Source organism: Ambystoma mexicanum, chromosome 5p (assembly GCF_040938575.1).
Source record: "Ambystoma mexicanum isolate Mex_15411 chromosome 5p, UKY_AmexF1_1, whole genome shotgun sequence".
Classification (NCBI taxonomy): Eukaryota; Metazoa; Chordata; class Amphibia; order Caudata; family Ambystomatidae; genus Ambystoma; species Ambystoma mexicanum.
Window position 1 is genome coordinate 1,353,647,634 of NC_090930.1, and position 26,392 is coordinate 1,353,674,025.

Below are 26,392 nucleotides of genomic sequence, written 5' to 3' on the forward strand. Positions count from 1 at the left end.
GATGAGATTAAAACTAAACTGGCTGGTGGGGGAGTGGAGCTGGACGTGGGATCAGCTTGGCCATGCATGCTCAGGATTTTTCCCAGGCCACGGGATTTAAAGCACATAAGCAAAATGAAGGACTTAGCCTACATCCTGGCCAAGCGCAGGATCGCAATGGGCTGGAAGGCGGCCCACAGACCCAAGGTGGAGCTATGGTGGGCAGACCTCCTCAGATGGGCGGAAGCGGAATCCGTAGTTTGGTTTGAAGCGGTTACTAGGGGGGGGAGAGGAGGAAGTAGGGCCCTTGTTGGCCTGGCGGCAATTGGTGACCTCAATGGCAAACCCTCACCAGGACAATAACGAATTAGAGGACTCGGGTGAGTGCACAAGCACTGCGATACCTGATAATGCTCCTGTAGATGACATGAGTGTGCCGGCTCTAGTTTGTGGGGTGGGAGGGGGGAGGACGGAGAATTACACTGTATAATGTGATGGTTTGATGCTGATTATGTACGTCCTAAACAGTTGTAATGTGTGTTGTTTTGTTTGGTTTTATTGAAAAAAACTGAGGGTCAAAATAGACTCCCAAAGTTTTTACAGATTTAGATACAGAGATAACATGTTGACCAATCAAAAAGTTGTCATATTTTGTGTCAAGTTTCTTTAGTCTCTGCTGGGTACCTAGGATCAACAGCTCAGTTTTGGCATTGTTAAGGGCTAGAGAGTTTAGCGCCATCCACTTCTGAATTTCAGCAAAGATGGAGTTGATGTACTCTGCATCTTTTAAATACTGACCAGTGAGTTTGATAACAATCTGCGTGTCGTCAGCGTAATTGGCGAAATAAATGCCCATGGCTGACAAAAGGGCGCAGAGAAGACGAGAGTAAATGTTAAAGCGTAGAGGCGAAAGACATGAGCTGTGGAACACCACATAATAGTAAGGAAGCCATAGAATGAGCATTATCCTTAGTAACTCTCATGTTCCGTGGGCCCAAGAATGATTTGAACCAGGCAGAGGCTTCAGGGGAACATTTACCGATTGTGATTAGTCTATCCGCCAGTAGTTGATGATCGACTAGATCGAACGCGGCGGATAGATCTAATAATAACAGGGCAGTATGACCTTTCTCAACAAGACCAGCAATGTAAGATTTTAAATCTAACAGTGCAGTCTCAGTCCCATGATTGGGACGAAACCCAGATTGTTGTGAGGCTAGTATGTCATGTTCCTCGATAAAGGTTTGGTATTGGCAGTACGCGATTTTGTCTAGGATTTTCAACATAAAGGGAACATTGGTAATTGGGCGATAATTTCCCGCCTCTGCAGGATCCAGATTTTCCTTCTTAAGCAGAGGAGTAACCCATGCTTCCTTTATGTTCTCGGGGACATAGGATTCCTGAAAAGATCTATTAACAAAGGTAGTGATCCATGGGGCAACAGTAAGGATATGATCTTTAAATGAGGAGGCTGGGAAGACCTCTCCCTTACAAGAGGGAGGTTTGAGTTTAGAGACAATGTCAATAAATTTGTCTGCTGAAACAGGTTTAAACGTAAAAACAGGAGAACCATTAGGAGAATCCATGTTATCTAGAATGGATGTGGTATTAGTCAATAATTTGACCTGAGTGTTAATGTTATTTTGATGAGTTAGAGTTTTATTAGTGAAGCTATTATGGATGTTTTGACACCATGCGCTGTCCGCCGGAGGCAATGAAGTGGTGGTACAACCTTTAAGCTCCTGGAGGATAACAAAAAGCTCTTTAGAGCTAGATTTAGCTTTAGAAATCCTAGAATTGAGGTGCAATTCTTTAGTGGAGCGAATAAGTGACTTATAATGTAGGAGAGCCTGCTTATAAGAGGTAAGACTAGACTCAGATGGTTGTTTATGCCATTGTCGTTCCAATTGATGTTTTTTAGAATGAACCTCAGTGATTTTGACTGAAAAAGGAATATAAGGAGCATTTTTTCCCCTTTTCTTGTTAGAGGGTTTAAGTGGGGCTAATATTTCCAATGCAGCATCAAGTGCGGATCTTATGTTAGCTACAAAGTCTCCAAGTGGCATGGTCATCTCTAAAGATGGTAATAGAGGTATGACCGTAGTACGTAAGGCATCTTGAGTGATTTTGCGTATATTCCTTGACATGACAGGCGAAATTGGCTGATTGTTTTTACCCATAATATGATTATGGTTTGTCTGAAAGCTTACAGAAAAATGATCTGACCAGATACATGGATTTACATCAATGTTATTAATGGTTACATTTTTAGCTATTACCCAATCCAGTATGTTGCCACCAGTATGAGTGGGGGCTTTGACATGCTGAGTGAAGGATAAAGAAGATAAGGAATCAGCTAGGGAAATGGACAAAACATCCAAGGAATTATCAGCCCAGAGGTTAATATCTCCCAGTATAAGTGTAGGTGAATGAGGTTTACAAGAGTTGCCAATAAAAGCCAGCAATTGTTATTCAAAGAGAGGAGTAGCAATAGGCGGTCTATAAAGCACTAAGAGGTTAAGAGAAGCTGTTGGGGTAAGGCTCAGTTTGAGAAAAAGAGTTTCACATTGGTCAAAAACTAGTTTAGCAGATTCATGTATATTAATGGTAGTTTTATAAATCACTGCCACACCTCCGCCACGTTTTTCCTGTCTATCAGAAAGGAAAAAGGAATAACCAGTTCGAGTGGCCAGTTGTAAAGAGTGGAGAGCAGTGTCATGCAACCATGTTTCGGTAAGAGCACATATATCCACTTTTTTCTGAACAATGAGGTCTGCCACCTCATGACAGTGCTTAACCAGGGAGCGTGTATTAAGCAACAAGTATTTCATTCCGGTCCCTGTTGATGCAATATTTGCGACCTCGGGATGGGAATTAGATGGATTTAGGGATGGCTGAGCAATAGATTCCAATGCTAAGGTCTGCTCACAGTGCCTATGAGTAGGGTCTGGAGTCATAAGTGGTGGAGCAGGAGCAACGCATTGCTCGATATGGTCGCGTGCGCTCTGCGAGAGCCTTAGTCTACGATTACGAGCGATTGAAGAAACAAGGTCACAGCGAGATGCCATGACTGATCAATAAACAGAGATTAAATATGCAAACAATTCAGTCAAACGGGAGGTGGCAGATACAGATACTCACCGCCACAAACCGTCTCAGACGCGCCAGCGCTGACACGCCTGACGTGTCAAGAAGTACGGGGCAAAGAACTACAAAACTGCTGGTATTTGTAGTTTTTTGTTTCAACAGATACGACGGCTGCACTTACTCTACTGGGAGCACAGGTTCTAGCAAAGTAAACACAACAAATTACACAGTGCAGTCCTGGGAAGAATATATCCTGCAGTTAGTGCTGTAAGGTTCATGAAAATAAGTATTTTTTTCGAATGCTAAGAAATATTCTTTCTTTAAACACGGACTAAAATTTCTTGCAATCAGTATCAGGTGAAGTCAACGTAGTCAATTAAAATTCTAAAATCATTAAAACAGACTATGGCTGGAATAGCAAGAAGTGTTTTGGATCAGGGGATCTTCCAACAGAAGCTTGTTCAGTCGCCAGGTCAGTTTGGGCAATGGAGTCGCACCGGGGGGGCCTTATCGTGAGCATTTCTGGGGCATGGTCTGACGGCTTTCGTAAGAATCTCGATGGTGATTGTCTGTGGAATGATAGTGTCAGGTATGAGAAACATGTCTAGTCTGGAGAACCCCTTGTGTCCAGCTGAGAAGAAAATGTAATCGTGTTCCTCCCGGTGGAAGAAGTGCCACGTCTCTGAGTGAGTGTTCGCGCAGGAGTGTGGTGACTGCTATGAAGTTTCTTTTGTCGTTGGTGGTTGGGGGTAGAGATGTATCCACTAAGGGGCTAACCACCGCGTTAAAATATTCCCCCAGAATAAGGTCCTCCTCTGCATGTTCCCTCAGTGTCTTGGATAATGAGCCAAAGAATAGGTCCTGATGGGCGTAGGGGGCGTACAGCGAAACCAGGGTCACCTTCCACCCAAAAAGCATTGCTACCAACAGAATATAGCTCCCTACTCCTTCCTGCAGTTCTTTCAGCACTTTTAAGGGAGTACGCATGCGCACCAGAATGGCATTCCCTTGCTTCTTCAGACCGCAGGAGGCACAGAACTTTGTGGGGTACAATTTGTTATTGAGACGGAATTCATCTGAGGGCAAGAGGTGGGTCTCTTGAAGGAACAGGAGTGAAGAGTTAAGGGTGGCCATTTTATGGAGCAGAGCCTTTCATTTTAGTGGGGAATTTAGGCCTTGTACATTCAAAGTGAGGCAGTTAATGTCAGGGGTCGCCATTCTGAGATCGCTCAGGTGTTTGCATAGCTCGATAGATGACTATCCCCCCCACCAGAGAGCCGAAGCCAGGGGCCTTCCGTGGCTGTGTCCCCAGATTCAGGTGGTGTGTAGGCGAGCCCATGAGGGATCATGGAGTGGGGTACCAAGGGGGCCGGCTCGGCCATTGTCTGGAGTCTCCAGAGGGTAGTCAGCAATAGTACTGTGTCAGAGTAGATGTGACAAAAAACAGTAGGCCTTGTGTTATGGCATAAGTAGGGTCTCATGAAAACATGATAAAAACGAAAAAAGGTAATACAAGTTGTGAGAGAGCTTATCTGAGTTTTTCCTAATTCAACCAACATCAACTTTAAATCAACAGTAGTGGGCGCAATCTGTTCAGCGCGCCCGATCAGCGTCAACTTCTGTTACCTCGGCTTCTCATTGTGAGGTGTCCAAAAATATAGTTGCAAGATTGAGTGTATCTTCCCAGCTAGTGGGTCTCCCTCAGTAATTTCTAGTTCATAGGCATGCAGCCTTTGTCCGCATCAACAGTTATTATTCTGCCCAGGGCATTATTCAAGGGTTTGTGGAGCTTCCAGGGGTTTACGGCACTTTCAGGTGGTATCTGCGGTCTCCGGCTTCGAGCGCGGGGCCCCCCGCATTGAGGGCCATCCCCTGGGTTTCCTTCTTTTATCGTAGGGCCCGGGCATGAATCCGCCGGCTCTCCGACTCCCAGAGTGGCGTCAATGTTGGTTTCCAGGATTAAGTCTTTAGCTTCTTCCTCCATGTTAATGGTGTAGTGTCAATTATGAAGCTCAAAGATCAGCCTGCATGGGAACCCCCAGTGGTAGCAGACCCTCCTGGCTTGAAGCCCTGCTGTGACTTTTTGCAGACGCCTGCAGCTTGCTAGAGTGTAGGGCGGGAGGTCCTGAAACAACGCTAGTGACGCACCCCGGAATTTCACGGACTCTGACCTTCTAGCTGCCGCCATGATTTCTTCTTTTTGATGAAAGAAATGCACTCGGGAGAGAAAGTCTGGTAGCAGGTTCCGTCTCTGCTGGGCAGAGGAGTAGACCCGGTGGGTCCTGTCTAAGATCAGCTCATCTGAATCGTTAAGGCGTAGTAAGAACTTAAAGAGTGCTCTTACGTAGTCCAGAAGTTCTTGGTCCGGAGGCGCGTGGATGTCAGGGTGGAAGCGTCGTCCTGCGCCGCAGAGGTGAAGACCCACCTGTCTGTTCTAGCCAGAGAGCCTATGTTGCTTTGTTGCTATCTGCAGGTTGCATGCATTGATGTTATATAGGGCTCCATCTCCCAGGGCTCATCTCTTCTTATCATCAATTATTAGTCTATTAGCCTGCTCCCAGTCCGCTTCGCTGCAAACAGGTCTGTTCTTTTCTAGTCAGCTGAGATGGTGGAGAGGCCCCAGCAATATGTTGTGGCGGGCACCGGGCTCACTGCTCTGTTGCTTTATTGCTCTTAGAGGGAGAGCGGCAGGCGAGGGCGAGGGGGTGGGGTTGGGTCTTCCATTCCCGGACCCGGCGTTGCTGGGGCTCCAGGCTCGCCCTGCTGCTTAATTGGTCCCGCGGGATGCGCGGCAGATGAGGGAGAGGGGGCAGGGCCGGGTCACCACTCCCGGACCCAGCGTTGTTTCCAGCCACACCCCTCACCGGAGGTCCGCCCTCCGCTGTTTGCTATCCCGCAGGAGGGGGACTTCCCACATATCACCACCCCCAGACCGCTCCCCTCTGGCGTCCACCCCCCACTCCTCACCTCAGGCTGTCCAGTGCAGGCGTTGGTGCCGGCTCAGCTGGGCACTCGCTGTGGGTCCGCTTCGCCCGCCCACATCGCTTCACGATGTCAAATCAGCAGACGGGTCGGCGGTGGTAAGCTGGCGTCACCAGTTGCTGGTCGGTGCTTCACATTGGTCCGGTGTTCTGAAAGCCAGGATTTTGGTGGTCAGGCTGTCATCTTGTCACTGTCGCAGGAGACGGGCTGCCTCTGCTGGAGGGATGCACTCAAAGGCAGCTTCTCACGCTGCGGCTGTGTTTGCCGGCACAGCTCCTCGGTCCGGAACACCTTCAGCCATCGTAACAGAGGGAAACATTTTCTTGAGCACGTTAAAATCATCAGGATCGGGCACCCTAATGTGGAGCTCACGGCAGGCATGACCATATGGCGTGCTGCCTAGCCACGCCCCCTGCCACTGGCATTTTTATGCTGGTGTTTCTGTGTTGTCGGTTCTTGGAATGTGCCTGTACTACCGCTGTGCCAGTGTTTCAGAAACGGCCTCCGGGTGCATCCACTGTTTTTATTCATGGTGCTGCAAGCAACGGTAGCACCGTGGGTGTCAATTGCGGGGAGAGTGTTTGCGGCATCGCAACTCATAGTATGCCAGTCCAGAAAAGGATGCTGGTACATTTCTGGACCGCCACACTTGTAATGAGGCCCATTGATTTTTATAAATCAAATGATTTGTCTGGCGCTGGTTTGCTAATTCACCCACCATAAACATCAAATGTTTATTACCTGTTAGTTTGATTCACTCGGGATCTAAAGAGCTAGTTGTTGCTAATCAAAATAATTGAATATACTGGAATAAAGGTACAATAGCCAAATGTAACCACTCCCTACTTGCAGTAGTCGGATATTTAGCTCCTTTGGATAGATTCCCAGACTTCTCAAATGATCCCTGATATGGTATTTCCATATTTAACCAAAAGCATTTCCACGCCCAACGTCCATTTTCTAGTTGACATGTGTTTGACAAAACTGTTCAGGATGGGAAGACCCTACTACGTTGTTGTTTTAAGCCCATTAGGTTGGATGATAGCTTAACAGCATGTGAAAAACGATTCAAACAGAAATGCTCAAAACAGCAATATAGACATTGGTTAAAATAGTATGTAATAAATCTTGATATTGCAGACAGCCAACATATGCTGGCCATAGTCAACAAGTTCAATTCTCAAACTTTTTGTCAGTCTATCAATAATGTTGACCAAAATCATGTCAATCTTCAATCTGTCGCTGACCATGTAATCTTGGACTCTACATAGTTCGACTTTCTTTCAAATAAGTTTAGTCAATCAAGTGTGACTCCTTTTTGAATTTGACCTTGGATCTCTGGGTCCATTGGAGGGTCGTTTTCCAGATTAGCACTGTGTTTCTTTCCCCTCAATATCTAGCCATCTATTGCCATGGGGCCTGAGGGCTTTCCGAACTTGGTTCTGAAATCTGCCCCCCACTATGTGCTGATATATGGTTTCAACTTTTTACGGATGTAGCATTACGTGTGGATCTTCCTCAGACCTGGCGAGCCTGTTATGTTGTTCCAATATTCAAAAAAAGGAGAGTGCACAGATCTGGCAAATTATCGCCCAGTAGCATTATTGGATGCCTCCTCCAAAGTCTTTGCCCCTTTGCTTCTGGACAATTTACGTAGTGGGCACACTCCATTGGTTGCCCAAACAAATTGTAAACTGGTTTTCGGCGCCATTATGGCACTTTGTTAAATGGTCTAATAATCAATCTATTACAGGGACTGGCAAGAATGAAAAATGCTTTTCATTTAGCTGCATTTAGACACAAGACTGTAAATTAGACTGAGTAATGAGGGCTTGTTGGCATGCACATTTAACATTTTATAGGACTGCGACAAAGGTGTTTCCACGCACCCTGTTTATTCAACCTCTGCCTTTCTGATCTTTTTAAAACTTTAATTGTTCTCAACTCTTTTGCCCCTAATTGGGACATATTCAGATCAGTCATGCTCTTCACAGATTACATTATTCTTTTTGTTAGAGCCCAGATCTGCCTATGACATGATGTGGCATTGATAATGCGCCTGTACACAAGTGTTTCTAGGCGCGCAAAGACAAGGATGAGGAAACAAGGGAGGACAAAACAACGATCTTACTAGGCCTTGTGCCATTCAGATAGTGCAGGGAAGAGGGAAGAGGGGAGAAGTGCCAGAGGGGAGGGTAAGGGGGAAGTGCAGTTAACTGACAAATGCAGCCAGCGGATGGCTCATAAGTGCAGAGAGAAGGGACTGTAGAGTTGCAGAAACAGACCAAGTGCCGGGGCCAGGAGGCAATGCAAGGGCAACTGGACATGCAGGAACCTGGGGCCACGGATCAGTTAGGTGCACCAGCAGGGGAGAGGAAGAGAGAATGCAGAAGCAAAAAGGAAGCTCTTGAGTTTCTTCCGGAACCGGAGGTGTTTGTGCTCAAGTTTGAGCGAGGCAGGGAGGCTGTTCCAGAGGTAGACCCCAGCCGAGGAGATAGATCTGCCCCAACTCTCTGCTTGGAGAAGCGTCTGACCCTCAGAGAGTTGGAGGTGGATGAGCGGAGGGCTTGAGAAGGAAGATGTTTTGGAAGAGCAAGTTGGAGGTAGAGCGGTCCCAGCCCCGAGAAACGGGGGTCTTGAAGTTGATCCTTGCAGCCACGGGGAGCCAGCGAAGAGATTTCAGAGCTGGAGAAATACGATCCCTGGGCTTGAGGCCAAGGACAAGTCTTGCAGTCCTCTTCGGGATAAGTTGTAAAGGTCAAAGAGTAGAGGCAGGAAGATTTAGAAATAGGCTGTTGCAATAGTCCATTTTAGAAAGGAGCAGAGCTCTGGAGACAGTGAGCTTCTGGGGGAAAGTGAGAAAAGGAAGAATACCTCTCCAGAGGGCTAAAGTAGAAATGATGTATAGTGGCGCACCTGGTACATTAGAATTCATTAGAAATTCAAATTGTTTTGATATGAACTTAGGTGCGGGGGAGGTAGCACTACCCTGACACGGAGTAGGATACAATCAGAGAAAAATATAAGATGGTGTCCGAATATTCCCGGACACTCCCGTCCCCTGCACACCTTTCTGCTGAAAATCAGCTAGTAAATAGTATCAAAATTCATGGAAATATTACAGTGAAAACATTCATAGACAATCAATTAAATCGAGCCAATTCCATAAGAAATTCTTCTTTATATTTGCAAAAACGTAGGCACAGAGTGTTTTCAGGGACAACACTTCCCTTCATCAGGTGCAGTAGATCTAAAACACAACATATTAAATAATTAATGAATGTTTTTAAACAAAAGGTTCGTCATCTAACTCAACACGCTAGTGACTATAAACTTGGATAAATGAGAAGACTCCTGCTGTTTTCCCAAATGGAGTAATTTCAAAAAAGTCAATATATAGCAATAAATGATGTGAGAGCCAATAGCAATAGGCAAGTTCATAACAATGTGAATAAAACAAGTAACCGTGGTAGAATGCAAAGATTTATAGCTAGAGAACTGTCAAAATAGTGCTGAAGTGTAATTGTGTAAGCCACCACGGGATTAGCAAAAGAAGATCTATTGTAAAATGTAAAATTAACCGGAATGTAACGAGTATTACCTTGAAAGTCCGAGAGAAATGCCAAGCTGCACATCAAAGGAAAGGTAGAGAACGGAGAAACACTCCTGGTAGAGCTTGTGCGTAAAGGCAAAAATGCTGTGCGAGTAGATGAGCACTAAGTAATGAGCTTCTATGTATTGAAGAAAATAATACATTTAAAACAGAAATTAATATTTACCCTTTTAAAAGGTACGCAATTCGTAAAAATGTAGATCGAACGGGTCCACCGTTAATCAACACATGTCAGTTTCAGGAGATGCAGTTAACCAGGCAACCGCATCGGTACGCGTCCTGAAAGAGGAGAGACAAGTCTCTAAATAGGTTGTATGAATAACGGAACACTGTTCCGTGTTCGATGGTAAAACTATTCTTTAAAGTTTATTAGTTTGTTAAACAACAGAAATACTGGTCAGGTGCAGCTGATATTTTGACTTTTTAGAGACGTCAGCGATGTAAGGAGAGGGTGGAGTCGAACATGACACCAACGTTCTTAACCTCGCAGGAAGAAGCAGGAAGAGGGCCCAGAGTGGGCGGCCAGAGAGAGAGAGGAAAGAAGGGAGCAGGTGTCTCAAAGAGGAGGATCTCAGTCTTACTGGCATTAAGGCAGAGATCATTGGCAGCACACCATTCCTGAATTGTGGCGAGACAGTCTGGTATGAGAGAAGAAGTAGAGGTGTCTGACGGGAGCCTGAAAGAGAGCAGAGTGTCATCCGCCTAACATTGAAAATTGGAGCAGAAAGTAGCGATGCTTGGGCAAGAGGTGCCAGGTAGTGGTTGAAGAGCCAGGGAGAGAGGTTTGACCCCTGGGGGACACCACAAGTAGTGGGAGAGACAGAAGAGAGGGAAAACCCCAGTTGGACCTGAGAGGGCCGGTCGGTGAGAAAGGAGGTCAACCAGGCCAGGGCCTGATCAGTAATACCAAGGTTGTCCCACAGACGATTGAGCAGGATGACATGGTTGACTGTGTTAAAAGCAGAGAATAGATCAAGGAGAATGAGGCCAGAAGGGAGATTAGAGTCAAGGTTGGAGAGCAAGTCTTCACAGGTGTCCAGGAGAACAGTTTCAGTGCTTCTGGCAGCTCTGAAGCCAGACTGGTGGTCATAGAGGCAACCAACAAATTCAGTATGTAGATTAAGCTGGGAGATGGCCAGCTTTTCCAAGAGTTTGCCCAGGAAAGGAGTGATGGAGATCGGGCGATAGACAGAGAGGAAGGATCAGCCGAGGGCTTTTTTAGAAGGGGGTGCACAAGAGAGTGCTTAAGGGGGAGGGGAAAGTTCCAGTGGGAAAGGAGTGATTGAAGAAATCGGCTATCTCGGTCTCTAAATTGTTTGGACCAGTATTTAAAGGAAAATCAGCGAAGAGTTAATGCATTGAAATCAATAGTGCTGATCGTCTCGGGAGGATAGCTCAGCAGCAACGTGCTCGCCTTGGAAGCAAGATGATATGGAGCAACACAGGTTCGATCCCCGGGTCCGCGCTTTGAAACCTTTGGGTATTAAGCACATTATAAATAACCTATCATATCATATCATATATCACTTCTTGTACTGGCTTAAAACAAAGGAAAACTTGGTTGAGAGATGGAGAATCTCTAAATATACGTATTTCTGAAAAGGTTAGTATATTGACATTGGTACAAGAATTGATATAAAACGTGCGCCCCTTTATGCTCAGATGTGCAAGATTAACTTTAAATTCTGTATGTTTTCACTGATTCCCTTAAGAAAGTTTTACATAGGGAAGGCTTTACCAACAATGAAGATTGCCCAGGCTTACAGCACATGGTAGTCTTGATTTTATTAAAGACACAGAGGCAAGCATGCTTATCTTTCTTTAATCTTGCAACTCACAGCACTTCAACATTTCAAACTTCATGTATTCAACATCTTCTTTTTTTTTTGTTAAAGGAAAGAAAAAACGATGCAAGGACTCCAAATACCCACAAAACCCTTGCTTCTGGTAGTCCTGAGGCCCTTCACCTCCATCTATCAACAATCAGGACCCTCTACATCTCACATCCTGTCCGAGGCCGTTCCTCTTTCTTTGGCAGCGAACATCCGCCTTATCCTGCTAACGTAACCTTAACATCCCAAATTATGGCAAAATCCAAGTACAATCTGGAACAAGGGCAACGGCCCCAACAACAAATGCTACTGCGTCTCCAGCGAAATTCTGAACAATGTCACAAATTCACAACCTGTCGTGGTCGGTCTCCTCATGTCGCTTTCTTTTCATCTCCTAGGAAAAGAGAATGACACCAAGAGGGCGGGAATCCACTGACTTATCTATCCACAGGCCCAACATGTCACAATAGCAAACATTACATCGCTCTAGTGTATCCTGGGAGGTAATAATGCTTGCCTCTGTGTCTTTAATAGAATCAAGACTACCCGGTGCTGTAATCCTGGGCAATCTTCATTCTATGTCAAGACCGGAGGCAAGCATTAGTCTTGTTCAAAGCTATGCACCACAGTCGCAGCAATTTCAGACACTGGCTTAAAGTAAAATGTCTTAAAGGTAGCTTCTGACAACCAGTCTGCTGACTTCATAATGTCTTGCAAGCACACCCCTGTTGCGAATGCTTTGGATGCCATAGCGCCTCTAGCTGAATGCACCCCGAATGCATTACTTCCCTGACCCACCTGGCTATTGTGGCCGCTCCACTGCATGATAGGGTTTCCTGTGCGCTATGAGCCGCTCGGTCACTTCGTGCGGCCTAACCCCTGTTGTAGCTAACTCGTAATCCTTGATAGGCTGTGCTACGTATAAGTTAGGGTTATCAGGGAAAAAAGAGTAGGAAATAACTCTAGAATCAATCTTAGTATGTTTGTAAATACAAAAAGCAACCCCCTTCAGGTAAAATATCTTCCTGCCAATGTCTAGTGCTTTAATTTCGGTAACTCTCCTACACGCTACTAGGCAGAGTAGCATCACCAGCTTCCCGTATAATTGAGTTATACTGAGTAGACCATTGTCCCACCAACTAAGAACCAAGCGAAAAACTTACCTCACGTCCCATAATACAGGGTATCGAGAAGTCGAAGGCTTGCATAATCTCGCCCCTCTCAGGAGCCGCATTACTGCAGGGTGTTCCTTAATAGGCTTAATGTCCACACTGTCGTGCCCAGCAGATATTGCTGACCTATAAACTCTGACTTCTGAATGCAAACCTGTCGCTACAGCGGTCGGCTAAGAAAGGTAGTACTTGCACTACAGATGCCAAAACAAGATGAACACTTTGTTCTCTACACCAACTCTCCCATCGGTTCCATGCAGCACCATGGCTCAGAAGAGTGGAAAGCTCCCATGAGTCCCTGATGAAGTCAGCAGTGAGCTGTGAAATTCCTGGCAGCTCCCATCTTTTCCTGAAAACTCTGCAAGCTACCAACTGTAGGCATCCCTCGTTGATGAGTGGGTGTGTCTGCTCGGTTGGACTGAGCAACAGGTCCTTCCTGTACGGAATCATCCTCGAAAAATCAGTGGAAAGTTCCATTGTTACTGGAAACCACACCTGGGACTTCCACAGTGGAACTACTACTACTACATCCGCGCTGTCCCTCCGGACCTTTGCTAATACTCTCATCAACATGATGAATGGGGGGAAAAGCATAATGGACTGCTCCGGCCCAGTTGTGGAGGAAAGCATTTGTTCCCATCTCTCCCACATCCATCCTCCAACTGAAGTACTTGGGCAGCTGTGCATTCAATATGGGCGCAAACAGATCAGTGTCGATGGGACCCCAGATTTCCTGCAGTATTGCGAACAAAGCTGGATGCAGTTTCCAGTCGCTGGATTCTATGAGGTTGCGCAAATTCCAATCCGCCACATCGTTCTGCTCTCCTGGCAGATACTCTGCTGTCACCACTAAGTTTCCCTCTAAGCTGTGGTGCCAAAGGTCTTTCGCCAGTTCGGCCAGCATCTTCGACCTTGCCCCCCCCCCCCCCAATCCGGTTTATGTATCGGACTGCTGAGATGTTGTCCATCTTCAGGAGGATACAGCAATGGCCTTCGTCCTTGGCAAAGGTTCTCACTGCGAAAGGGCCCGCTAATAACTCTAGACAATTTATGTGTAGCTGTAACTCTCCTTCGGACCACTTGCCGCCTGTCTCCAGATTTCCGCATCTTGCCCCCCAGCTGGCTCTGCTTGCGTCTGACTCTGACTAGTTCTGGGAGCGTCACCGGAAATAGCTAGTGTTCCACGCTTCCATATTCTGCAGCCACCATTCTAGCTCTCTCAGCGCATCCTTGTCCAGAGTAACTATCTGGTGGTACCCCACATCTCCTTGAAGATGTCTTTTCTGGGGCCTCTGTAGGGGTCTATAATGCAGTGGGCCGGGAAATATCACTTGAATCCATGCCCCTACAAGCCCAACTTCTCTGGCAATACCGTGAAGCAAAATATTCTTCTCCCTGATCACTGAGCAGAGTTCTTCTTGATGGCTTTGAGCTTGTCTGTGGGAAGTTCGATTGTGGACCTCTTGGTGTCTATTATGGGAACTCCATCCTCTGTTTGGGTTGTAACTCCAACTTCTCAGTTTATCAGGAAACCGCAAGAGGTAGTCTGGGCACAGATCCAGCCCACCTGCTCCTGCAGCGCAGTGTTGTCTTGCGGCAGGATTTAAACATCTAGGTATCACAATGATCCTGATCCCTCGCTCCCTGATGGCCACCGCTACTGGCCTCACGATCTTGGTAAAGGCCTCGGGGCCTGGCGCTAACCCAAATGGGAGACGCTTGAATTGCCACACTTCTCTGTTCCAATGGAAACTGAGAAATCATTGATGTTCTGTTGCTATCGGGGACGGTAAGATGGGTGTCTCTGAGATCAAGCCTTGCTAGCCAGTCTCTTTTTCGTAGAGTAGATCCCGGAGAAGATGGATCCCCTCCATCTTGAAATGTCTGTAGGTCAGCCATTTGTTCAGACTTTTCAGATTGATCACTGGTCTTACTTTCTTTTTCCTGTGGACCAGAACATATTGCTGAAGAAGTTCGGACCTCCCTGTGTGTCGCGCTCTATCACCCCTTTGTTGGCTAGACTGCGTAATTCTTGCTGTAACAGCTCTAACTCTCCTCTTGCCATGCATATTGGTTGGGGCTCTGACTGTTGCACGGGCGTGCCTGTAAAATCCAGGCGTAGTCCTGCTACTGCTTACAAGACCAAGGCATTGGGTGACAGCTCTAGCCATTTGCTCAGAAACAATGCTGTCTTGCCCCCTATCATGGGATTACTCACGTGTTTCGTACTTACTGCCTGCAGTACTCTGCTGTCTGTAGGTGCCTCTCCCACTGCGCCCTCTGGGGTGCCGGGCCCTTTTGGGAAGAAGGTGACTTTTTGTCTGCTTTCCTAGTATTGGGTTTGCGGTCCCTGAGGCCTTCTCTGCCTGTTGAAGCATCCGAGCGATCGACCTTGGTATCGCCCGGTCCCTGCAAAAACTCGCCCTGGGAATATCTTCCTTATTGAGGTCTGCGCTTTATCCAGTGCAGTGTACGTCCTGACAAACTGGCACATCTCCGTAGCGAAGGCTTCTCCAAACAGCATGCCCCTCGCACTTACCCCCACTTCATAAGTGGCTAGATCGCTGAGCTTGCTTTCGATTTTCAGCAAGAGTCATCTCCGCCTTTCCGATGAAAGGGCACAGTCGGCGTTGCCTAGGAGGCAAATTGCGTGTTGCGCCCAGCCACAATATCAGGAGCCGCATCGCCGCAGGCTTGCTCTGTGGAAATGGGAAACCCGCATCTTTGGTCAGAGACAGCAGGCCCCCCAGAAGAGCATACATTACTCACGCAACAAACAATGAAGTTCTTTCTTCATTATCAACCACTCATCTGAACGAACTTTGCTCTGGACCTCTGGAGCATTATGATTTATTGGCCAGCTCAGGGGTACTGAGGAAAGATGAACACCAAAGGAGAGTAATGCAGCATTTGCATACGCTGCATGAGGAGCTGAAAAGGATACAGTGCAAGCTCTAAAAACGTGTTCTCAAAGATGTTTTCAAGACGAAAGCCTCCAAAGGGCTAATATGTTTATGGAGATGTTGACAGTAGATTCACAGAGCCTTCTGAAGAAGAGGAATCTCCTCGAAACGCGTCAAGCCATTTGAAGTGGAATTTTCACCTATTTTTGATTATGTTGACAGTATGATGTTGTTTTATAATTTCTCCTGCCTTCACTACCTTTTTATGTATGAATAAATAGGTGTTCACCCTGTTTTTGAACACCTAAAAAACAAACAAAACTATTGTTCTCTGTTTGAAGTTATTAACATTAAAGAACCAATCTCTAAAGTGTGTTCAAAAACGAATATTGCAAAATACATCCTAGAGAATCTACGCCCTTGTCGCGTAGCCCTAGAGTGTGCAGGGGATGGGAGGACTCGAATTTTGGGTCCTCTTCCTTTGTTTCTGTTTACTATAGGGTTTCTGTTCCAAAACCCTCCCTTCCTCCTCTGCACCTCGTAAGAGTATTAAGACCGCTTTTTGTGGTTTTCAAAATAATATTTTCAAACATTCGCCTTTTCTTAGGTGTGCACTCACTACACCACTATACCGTGTTGTGCCCAGCTCCCCAGCGCTTGTATGTCCACTGGGTCCCCTGTATCCTTAGCCTTTTCGGATAGGGCCATTATTTTTGCTAGGGGACCTGCCAAATCGAACACCTTCTCCTGGCAACCTTTTTAGGTGCAATCTACTCCTTTCCGGACATCTATAGAAGTTTTAGTAATGAAAGTCACCATCTTGGGGTCTAGGTCCGGGTGTACATGACTTTGCCGGGTAGCTCTGGTCTTGGGCACTCCGCTCTCATGCGGAAGCGCATCTCTCTGTCTAGAGGCTTCCTGATATGCTGTGCTATGTACCGCGCCACTCTGGGCGACGGCACCCACTCCATAGATTTTGGGTATCTAATCGCGCCTGGGTCAAACATGTTGTTAGGACTGATTTTTCTATACTCTGGCCTGGTGGACAGATGTATAGAAGGCCAACCTATATTGTGACAGGGACAACTCTGATGAGCTGTAGTCAAACCATTTCAAGGTAGCAGTGATGAGAGGTCTAGGCTATGTCTCAAGAGGCGGTGAGCTTGTAAAGGGTCCACAATGAGTACACACAATGGGAATAACAAATTACACTTAGACAGTATGTATACAAACACATTTATTTATTTATGGCCAAATATCACTATGAAAATTACTACTAACAGGTAGAAGTATCAGACAACACTAATGATAGATTACATATGTACAACCACTAGTGTAGGGCATGACACAAATCAAACTCCTGTAAAAGAAAGTGCAGATTAGTTTTATGTACTACAGGTCCACAGAGAATTTAATCCTAACTTCAAAAGTCCTTCCTTCCCAGGAAAAAAGGAATGTAGAGTCTCTGGGGTCCAGTCAACAGTTCCTAGGGTTAGAGGACAGTCTATTCTAACTAATAGAGGTGTCCCCAACTTTCAGAATGCTTGCGCGAGCAAGCTATAGTAAAAGTTTTATAAACGTTAGGAACACTTTTAAAGGGAGTTTAGGGGCAGGTAAGAACCCCTGTAAATTACCCCCTGTACTCTGATTCTTCTCAGGACTTGGCAGGTCAATGGAAGAAGGTCCGAGGTTGATTTTCCTGCTGTCCACCTCAGTCCTTGATTTGCAGGGGTTGCAGGTTCGAGCTTATCTCCGGTCGGTGTCTTTCTTTGGTGCAAGGACACTCGGATGAAGAATGTAGAAAAACACAATGAAGGGCCCCTCTCAGGACATTACTCGACTCAGGTAAGCTGTTTTGGATGGTGGTCACTGCAGCACAGCGACAGAAAGGGCCTTGCTTGTCGCGGTCAGACTTTACCTCCTATCTCGGGTCTCCTTGACGCTAGTACTCTGATATCTTGCTGAGGCAAGTCTTGTAGGACAAGCTGAGGATCCCCCAAGTTCCAGGTCTCAACTCAGAAAGGCGACATCGGCAGCACGGTAGCCCAAACTCAGAGCTGGTCAGGCACAGGACGGCCCTGGGACACTTCTGACAGCTCTTTTTTGCAGGTTACTGAGCAGACGTCAGGAATGGATGTTCAGTCGGGTCTCTTCACGGGTCTCGCAGCTGAACAGGAGTCTTGGCTCCTTCAGGTTACTCCAGGATCTCTGAAGAAAGGGTGTAGGGATCCTCTTCTTATCCTAATATCCAGCTAATAGTCGAAACTCCCACTAGCGAATAGCAGGACTAGCCACACATGCACCCCAGCAGTGATCAAATCAGGACCACTGGCGGGAACACTCGCACATACCACTCGGACACACTGAAACCAGTTTGTGGATTGGTACCAGACAGTCACAGCCCACATCCTGCCAGCAAACACACACAGCCATCCAGTAGCCCGCTAAAAGCCTCTGCTTTCCCGGGCACTGGAAGTCCATATAAGGATTTTCCTGGTCAGGAAGAAGACTAAATAACAAGATGGCCAAAGGACAAGCGAAAAACCACGTGGCACGGCCATGTTTGGACACTAGCCACAGTTAGTAGCCAAACAGAGTAAACACAGTAAATGTGGTAAGGCTAAAATGAAAAGCACCAAAAAATGGTAAAAAGTCACTGCTGCCACCAGCTTGTACATTTATCACACCTAGAGTAACCAAAACTTCTTTGAGTGTTAGTCCAGGGCAAAACAAAAAGTGTACCCCATGGTACCGCATTGTAAGATGCATTGTACAATGACAAAAGTTACCACGAGTGATAACAAGTTAATAAAAGTAGTAACAAAGTAGCAAGACTAAGGGTAACAAAGTTTCCCAGGACATGTTAGTTTCCCCATAACAGATGCGCAAAAGACAGTGTAGTGAAGCTTAGGGCTTCACTGCACTGTAAAAAGTACAGGGCAGGGTCAAAAATAAAAGCAAAAAGTTGGGGGAGCCATAAAAATGGAAGGAAAGGTACAGTAAAGAGACATTTTTCCTAACACATGTCTCCCGTATTGTCATCCTCAAGTACTGGGTGACTCTTAACAGCGTGTTCTTCCGGGATTTCTACGAGTACCTCCTCGTCTTCATCTTCCTCCTCTTCATCAGGCAAATATCCGCCGTCAACTTCCCCTACATTACTCACCCCTAGGGCCGGGTGTCGGGGGTGTGGCACCGTCGACTTCTGTGTAAATGCATTCTTCAATTTATCGAAGGGGTCGACCACCTCACGGGGCACATTGTTACCCCCTTCTAACTGGCTCGAGGGGGTAGAAGAGGGTGGCCTCTTCCGAGCATCTTACTCCCCATATGTTCAACTCAGTGTAGGGATCTCTAGCTGATGTACCTTCTCCGGGGCTATCTGCCCTCCTTTTCCTGAGCGCTCCCTTATTTGCACCTTTATCGGCCAGAATGGCCTCTAGCACCTCTAGCTGCTCTGTAAGGGGCGGGACTCCCTGGGATACTGCTACCACTAAGGAGTCCCCTAAGACCTTCTTGAAACTAAGGAAGAGGTCCTTGTCCTCCACTGGCATGTCCTCAGCCCATTCTTACTCACTCCATTCAGGGGAGGTGCTTTTAAATGTCATGGTGCTGTCGAAATCGGGGAGGTCAGGTACACTATACTGGTATGGTTTGCCTGTGTGCAGTATGTGAGAAACCAGAAGGTGTCTTACCCGCTAGTCCCCAGGGATCTGTCATTCATGTGACCAGGACACGGCCATCGCTTTTGGATCCAGTTCCTGGGAGTGGACCAGTGCAGGAGGATCACCTGGGTGAGGGGTCCTCAGGGAGTGGGAGTGGAACACCGGATGGTGAGACGCTGTGTCTCTATCTTCCCTGTAACACCTTTACCCCATTTTACCCGATGGGATATTTAGAAACTCAATCCCCCTCACCCCTTTTTACTGCATGAACAATTTCACATGGACAGCCTGCTTTTGGAAAAAACAGACTCGCACCCGAAGCTGTGGACCTGACATGTCCAAATACTATGGTCATGGGAGGTCAGGCAATTATCAACAATCACTCACACCTGACTTATATTACGCTTCCCCCACATGGATAAAAGGTGGAGCACAAGAGCACACTCTGAGCGAGGCAAAACACACAAAGGTACAGCAGTTTAGAGTCAGCAGTTGAAAGAAGGGAGAAAGACGGCCAGGCACGAGAGGGTCATGAGAGGGGCAACACCCATGATCTTTTTGGCAGGAAGCCATTGCTCTCAAGAAACCTTCAAGGCAGAAAACGTAAGACCAGGAAACAAGGCTGAAGAATCCTGCATTGTGTGTCAGAGACACCGAGGTTCCTCCTGCGTAACTGACCAAGGCGGGGAGGAGCAGCAGACGCTGTGGTATTGTCCTTGGCTCCAAGAACAAAGAAGCAAAAGAGAACAACACAGCCGGTGAGTTGGGGAGACCGATGTCAGACCGGTCTGTGTTGAAGTCAAGGATGCAAGCAGCAACATTGTGAAAACGAACATTGTTAAACATGTGTGATGAAAGACGCGAGTGAAGCTAAATTGCTGGTGAATATTTGAACATTAAAAGGAAATATATAATACCGTTGACAGAGTGGTCTGGCACTGTGAAGGTTTATATAGGCGTTCTACCAACCCATTGAAGTTCAATAAGCACTTTTGAATTGTGATCACTTGTGCCTGTCTTCACTGTTTGATACCATGTCTTCCTTAAAAGTGCTACTCTCTGTGCTTGAACCAAGCAAACTGCTACCAGACCATTAGCCTTGTTGTTTCTTCTTTTCTTTTTTATGGTCTTTTCTTTTTTATGGGTACACTGTAGATATCGTTCAGCTGCAATTATTACCTCTTCCGCTGCGAGAGAAGCTGCTCCTGAGGTCAATATGTGCTTGTAACCGGAGCCACGCGCCAAACACTCCGAACCGCTTCGTAATGCAATGCGGAATTGAAAATTAGCACTACGGACCATTGGAGTAGTGAGAGCGGGAGCGGCTGCCAATCGTGGGTTTGTTCACTCACGGCTGCGGTCCCGATTCTTCATCAATCTACGGGGCAATGAATCCGCTCCCACCCGGTCCCAAAATTTTTCACGCACACTCTTAAGTATCAAATCAAGGCAAACTAGCACGCATTAACACAGCGTGTATACACAAACTCGGTCATATATGTGAAACACGTAAATAAGAGAATATAACACAGAGGTTTCCCCCCTTATCTCTGTGTGAGCAGCCAAAAGAAAGACGAAAGGACTCGGACAGGATGTGAGATGTATGATATGATATTTTATTTATATTGCACTCATACACAAGTGTTAATGTAGAGGGTCCTGATTGCTGATAGGTGGAGGTAAATGGCCTCAGGACTACCAGAGACAAGGGTTTGTGGGTATTTCTAGTCCTTTAAAAAAAACTAAAAGAAGATGTTGAAAACATGAAGTTTGAAGTTTTGAAGTGCTGTGAGTTGCAGGATTAAAGAAAGATCAGCATAATGCTCGCCAACATAGAATTTGTTATGGATTAGAGCTTTATTCACCCGATTGGGAAAGATTGTATACTGTTGAAGGCAAATTGTGGATAAAACTGCTAGGCTTGCCTTTACCAGTGCCTTTTATCTTAGTCCGGCACAAATTGTGTTTACAGTCTTGACGATCATATGTTTGCTGGATAAAGCTAAAACTTTTCTGGAAAATTTTGGACCCTCTAGTGGGTTCTCTGTTTTCTGACTTGCATGTTCTTATGAAAAACATTACAATGTGCACCTCTCAATAAATGTACTGATGAGGGTGACAATTTGCTAGTTAACATGAATCTGGTCTTCTAATTGACAATCCTGAAGTTCTTAAAACAAATTAAATTATTTGATTGGTGCAAGAACCCTGAGACAATTTTGCCAATGTTCTTGTTGGGCACCTGCAATGAACACAATCTCTCACAAATGGATTTTCTCCATATAAATGATGTTTGCGGGCTTCGGGTCACTGTGCTGTGAGCTCTGGATATCGGACATTGACATGGATTTAGTAGTAAGATAGGTCAAATATACATGGAAAAGGAGTGAATATGTCTCTTTTAAATAAACACATTTAAATAAGACCGCTCGGAGACCGCGCTGAGCGGTCTTTGTAAATCAAACTGTCAGCTCTTGCAACGCACCCTAGTGCACACAGGGGCTGACGGGCAGTGAATGGACCGGAAAAGGGAAGACACCGACGTCTCGGGTAAGTGTTTTGATTTTGTGTGTTTGAGTGCATGTGCGTGTGGGGGAGCGGCTTGAAACCCCCACAAAAATTTGATGTTTACACTTTTTGAAGACCGCACAAAATTGCCCAGAATAAATGTCATTTTGTTGTGCGGTCTTCAGAAACCGGAAATATCACATGGAACCATACTCATGTATATGCATGTTTTTAGCAGCATTTCAGAAAGTTTGCGGCACATATAAAAAATGGTAAATGTCATGCTTCGCTATTAGCTGAATGGTCGGTTTTGACATTTTGAGCAATCCTGTGATGTTGTTCCTTCTCCCTGAGGGGGAGACCCTTTCCATGAGGCCAGGAAGGTGAGGCTGCAACCCGATAGTCCCCCTGGGAGTGGTACTCAGCAGGTGGTTCTCATGTGGAGGGATTCCCCCTATGCGATACAGGGTGGACATCGTGGTTTAAAGCGGTATAATGTACCGTCACCCACCTTTATTCCCTCACAATCTTTTTCTTCCTCTGGTCACACAAGTTCCCCCATGCATTTTTGCTATAGCAGAAGTACCATCAGTACTGGGACGAGGAAGATCAAGACTGACTCCACTGAACTGTCTTCTGCACTAAAAATGCACTCACAAGACCATAGCATCGAGCAGTTTAGCTTTTGGGTTCCATGGAACTTAAAAAGAGAACAGGGACTAACAACATTGTCAGTCCCTCTGCTGAGGAACTGTGAGCAAGGCAAGCACTGCGCAGATGGAAGAGCTGGACCTGCAGCTACTGACCGGGATGTGGCGGAAGGAGAGACTGCGTCCCTACCTGCTTGGAAGAGGATCAAGGACCTATGGCTAGAAGAAGCTGATGCTCACAAATCCAAAGAGCGCAGAGGTAGACTGTCCAGCAGGTGTATACCCAGGAAGTGCTGAGGACCCGTGCACGGCAATGTGCAAACAGGACACAGCACAGAAGAACCGTAGCAAGATGCGAGGAGGCCCGAGACCGAGGTGAGAAACCAGAATCCCATACAGAAGGTACAGGGGCAGCTCAGGGACCTCTCAAGGGTACTACAGAAGCCAATAAAAAGGGGTCGAGGACCCGAGAGAGAGAGAAATGCAGAAACAGGGGTCTTGGACCCGAGAAGCCAATACAACGAGGTCTGGGACCCGAGAGAGAGAGAGAAACACAGAAACGGGGGTCTGGGACCCGAGAAGCCAATGTGAAGTGGTCCGGGACCCCAGGATAATGAAGCATAATGACAGAGTCGAGGACCCTCTGGAGGAGAGACAGTATTCCTGGCAGGGGGAGTGTACCAGGGATATTGTGACGAACCAGTCAAGTACACAGAGAGAGATAGTATTCCTGGGAGGGGTGTGAACCAGGGGTACTGTTAAGAAGCAGTCGAGCATACACAAGGTCCTCCGACAAACCCTCTTCTTCAAACCAGGGGTACTGTTAAGAAGCAGTCAAGCATACACAAGGTCCTCCGACAAACCCTCTTCTTCATAGCACTATCTGGTAAGGTTGAATACCAGGTCTGGTCAAGTGAGTCACTGGTGGGGTTCAACAGGGGAGTGAGAAAGGCCCATGGGAAGGGAGCCATCCCCCCTGCTTTGTGGAACTGTGTAAATAATATCCTGAGAAAGATCAGGGGAAGGAAGCCATTCCACCTACTTTGTGGAACTTTACATTTAAGCCTGAGAAAGGCCAGGGGAAGGGAGACATTCCCCCTACTTGTGAACTGTGTTTATTCAGAAGAAGGGAGTCATTCCTCTGGACTGAGAAGAGACTTTTAGTTCATTTATAAGTGTAAGGGATCGAAGTAGGATTTGTACACAGGACGGTGAACTTTTAAGTAACGGACATGCTGACGGCTCCTTAGTTTTTCTTAAGGCAGGGAAACCCCTCTTGAAGTTGGGGATAGTTAGGTTTTCTTCTTTCGTTTGTTAAAAATAAGTCTTTGCCCAAAATCATGTTGCTTGTGTGTCAGTCTCCTCCTTATACACCCATACACATTCACTGTTGGCAGTGCCACAAAACAGGTAAAGTTCACGCTTTGTTCTGTGTTTGCTATTCAAGTTGTTATTCAACTGTCATTCTGAGAGTACATTTTTATATGCAGATATTTTAATGCTTTGTCAAGAGGAGAACCACTTCCTGTGAAAGAAAGAGTTGAAATGCCAGTCGCAACGCAGAAAACAGACACCGGCTTAACACCAGGGCTGCTTAAAATCTTACATAAACAGGTACCAGCAGTATTTTGCAATCAAACTGTAATGGCATTCATATTTTATTTTTAATTGTGTATCTTGAAGCCAGGTAGATGAGAATATTTAGCTGTTGTAAATGTTTTTCCAGTTATTCTTGTAAGTTACGGTTGATCAATATCCCCAAGCAGTGGCATGTTAGCCAAAACATCAGATTGTTCATGTTATTGCCCACTATTAATACAAAACTTCTCAGCATTATGAGCACCATGAAATGTTGGCTGTTCTCGATTTTTATCAGTGTCTCGTAACTTTGTGATTTTCTGAACAGTTTTCGAACTTCAAGAAACTTATAATGAATGAGAGCGGTTGAGTACAAGTCTTAATTGGAGGAACCAAAATATTGTTGATTAAATTAATAGCATAATTTGTCACAGCTTCTGTGAACAACTGCCCCACTCCTTGAATGTCATACCTTTGAGTGAAGTAGGTCTCATCTACGGTTTTGGCATTTGCGTTGAACTGGCCAACTATAAAATAAGGACATTTTGTATTATTGTTGTAGCCTGATATAATTGATACAAAGTAAACTCTATGCATGTTAAATATTATTATTAAAAGCACAACCATTAATATAACCAAGATTAATACTTAAAATGGTATTGTTTTCGTTTTAATTTCCCCATTTTCAAATACATATCTTCAATTCTAGTCCATAACTTCAGTATCACGAGCGCAGATGTCCCATTAAACCTCTTACTCAGAAATATACAGTACTAATCGCTTCCAAATCCTACACAAATGTTCCAGGTACAGAAATCTTATCTGTCGCAATTTGTCACATTCTGTCAATGCATGCCTTATAGTTTCTATTCTCTATGATGGTTTACATATATGAACGGAACAATCTTTCAATCCCAAACATAGGTCCAAAAACCACTAAGCAGGGTGACCGGTTTAATACTAATATCAAACATTTCCGTTGTACTGTATGAAATGGGATACTTAATGAGGTACAATTGATGTGTCTAATAAGTATAATTTAAATGTACCATCTTAATTGTGTTTTTTCTTTTTTAGGTCTAATAATCTTTTTGAATTTTTTGAAAACACCCATTTCTTAATTTCATCTCCTGTTGTTTTTTTATTATCCTTTCGTGATCACTGTGCCAATCAATCTTTAAAAGCCTGTTAAGGGGAGGCAGGGGAGGGGTGGGGGGCGCGCAAGAGCCTGAACTACATGGCCGCCTTCCAAAAAAGCTCCCACAATGAAGGGAAGGCAGACAGGGGTTAGTACTTTTGAATTGAATTGATATTTTATTTCTATTGCGCTCATACACAAGTGTTTCAAAGCGCCACCAGGCATGGAGGGGAACAGGGGAGAACAAAACAACAATCTTACTAGGCCCATTGACATCGAGAACACGCAAGTGCATGGGGAAGTCTGCATTGGATAGTCAGCTGAAGAATCAAAGGAGCTTGGGATCGCAGAGGGTATCCAGCAATGACAGGGGAGACCTGGTTGTTATACGACTCATTGTGACATCCGAGGCCGAAGTAAGCGTGGTGTAGGTGACAGAGGAGATGCCCGACACAGTGTGGCCGAAATAGCAGGCGAGCGCCTGGTGAGCGAGGATCGCCTCTGAGGGATGTAAAGCAGCAGAGGAATTGGTGACTATGTGCAGGCATGGTGAAGAACCTGGCGGTGACATGTGCCGGCGGCAGCACAGAGTGAGCACAACATGCAGCAAGTTTAAAAACCTGGTCAATGACGGCCTGGGGATCTGCTACAGGCCGGATTAGATGAGTGAGTGCCCGGAGTGCTGAGTCCCCGACTGCCCTCCCTGGAAAGTGGTTAACAGAGTTTGAAACACCGGGATGCTCCCACTTATGAAACTGGAGCACAGTGAGTGAATGGAAGTGCCAAGGCTTAATTGTTGAGCAGTCACAATCCAACAGATGAGCTGCAATTTGAGGTCTGTGGAGCAATGAGTACGAGAACCCTTAACTACAGGAGGCAACTTTTGGGCCCTGGGATGCATGAGGACCTCTCGGTATAGTGACCAGAGTTTCAGTGTGGTAGCTAACGGGGGTTTTGGAACCCTTGTGCAGATGTCATAGGGTGTCCCAAAAGGAGAGGTAGCAGGTGATCAAACGGCTGCTGACAGGGGCACATTGTTGGATCAGTTTTAGGGTTCAAGGTGTCAGGTCTCTGCACAGGCTGCCCGTTGTGGCGGAGGATCGAACACTGGGATCTCGAGTTTCTCAATAGAGCGGGCCTTGTCAAGCTGTGGTCAGCGCTGGTGGGGAGAGCTCTAGCTCAGTTCTGAAATTGGGAGGACTCACGATGGCCTCGGGAAGGGTAAGAAAAAAGAGCAACAAAAGTTTGGGGACTTTTTTGCTCCCCCGGAACGCAACGAGTAAGC

General features: G+C 46.0%; 1 protein-coding gene across 1 annotated transcript in view; it reads left to right on the forward strand.

Moving 5' to 3' along the window:
• The window catches only part of ROPN1L (rhophilin associated tail protein 1 like), a 322,639-nt gene that overhangs the window by 164,078 nt on the left and 132,169 nt on the right, over positions 1-26,392 (forward strand). The window contains exon 3 of the mRNA XM_069613754.1: positions 23,882-24,005. Within this exon, the coding sequence (XP_069469855.1) occupies positions 23,882-24,005 (124 nt within the window). The remainder of the gene's footprint in view (positions 1-23,881; positions 24,006-26,392) is intronic.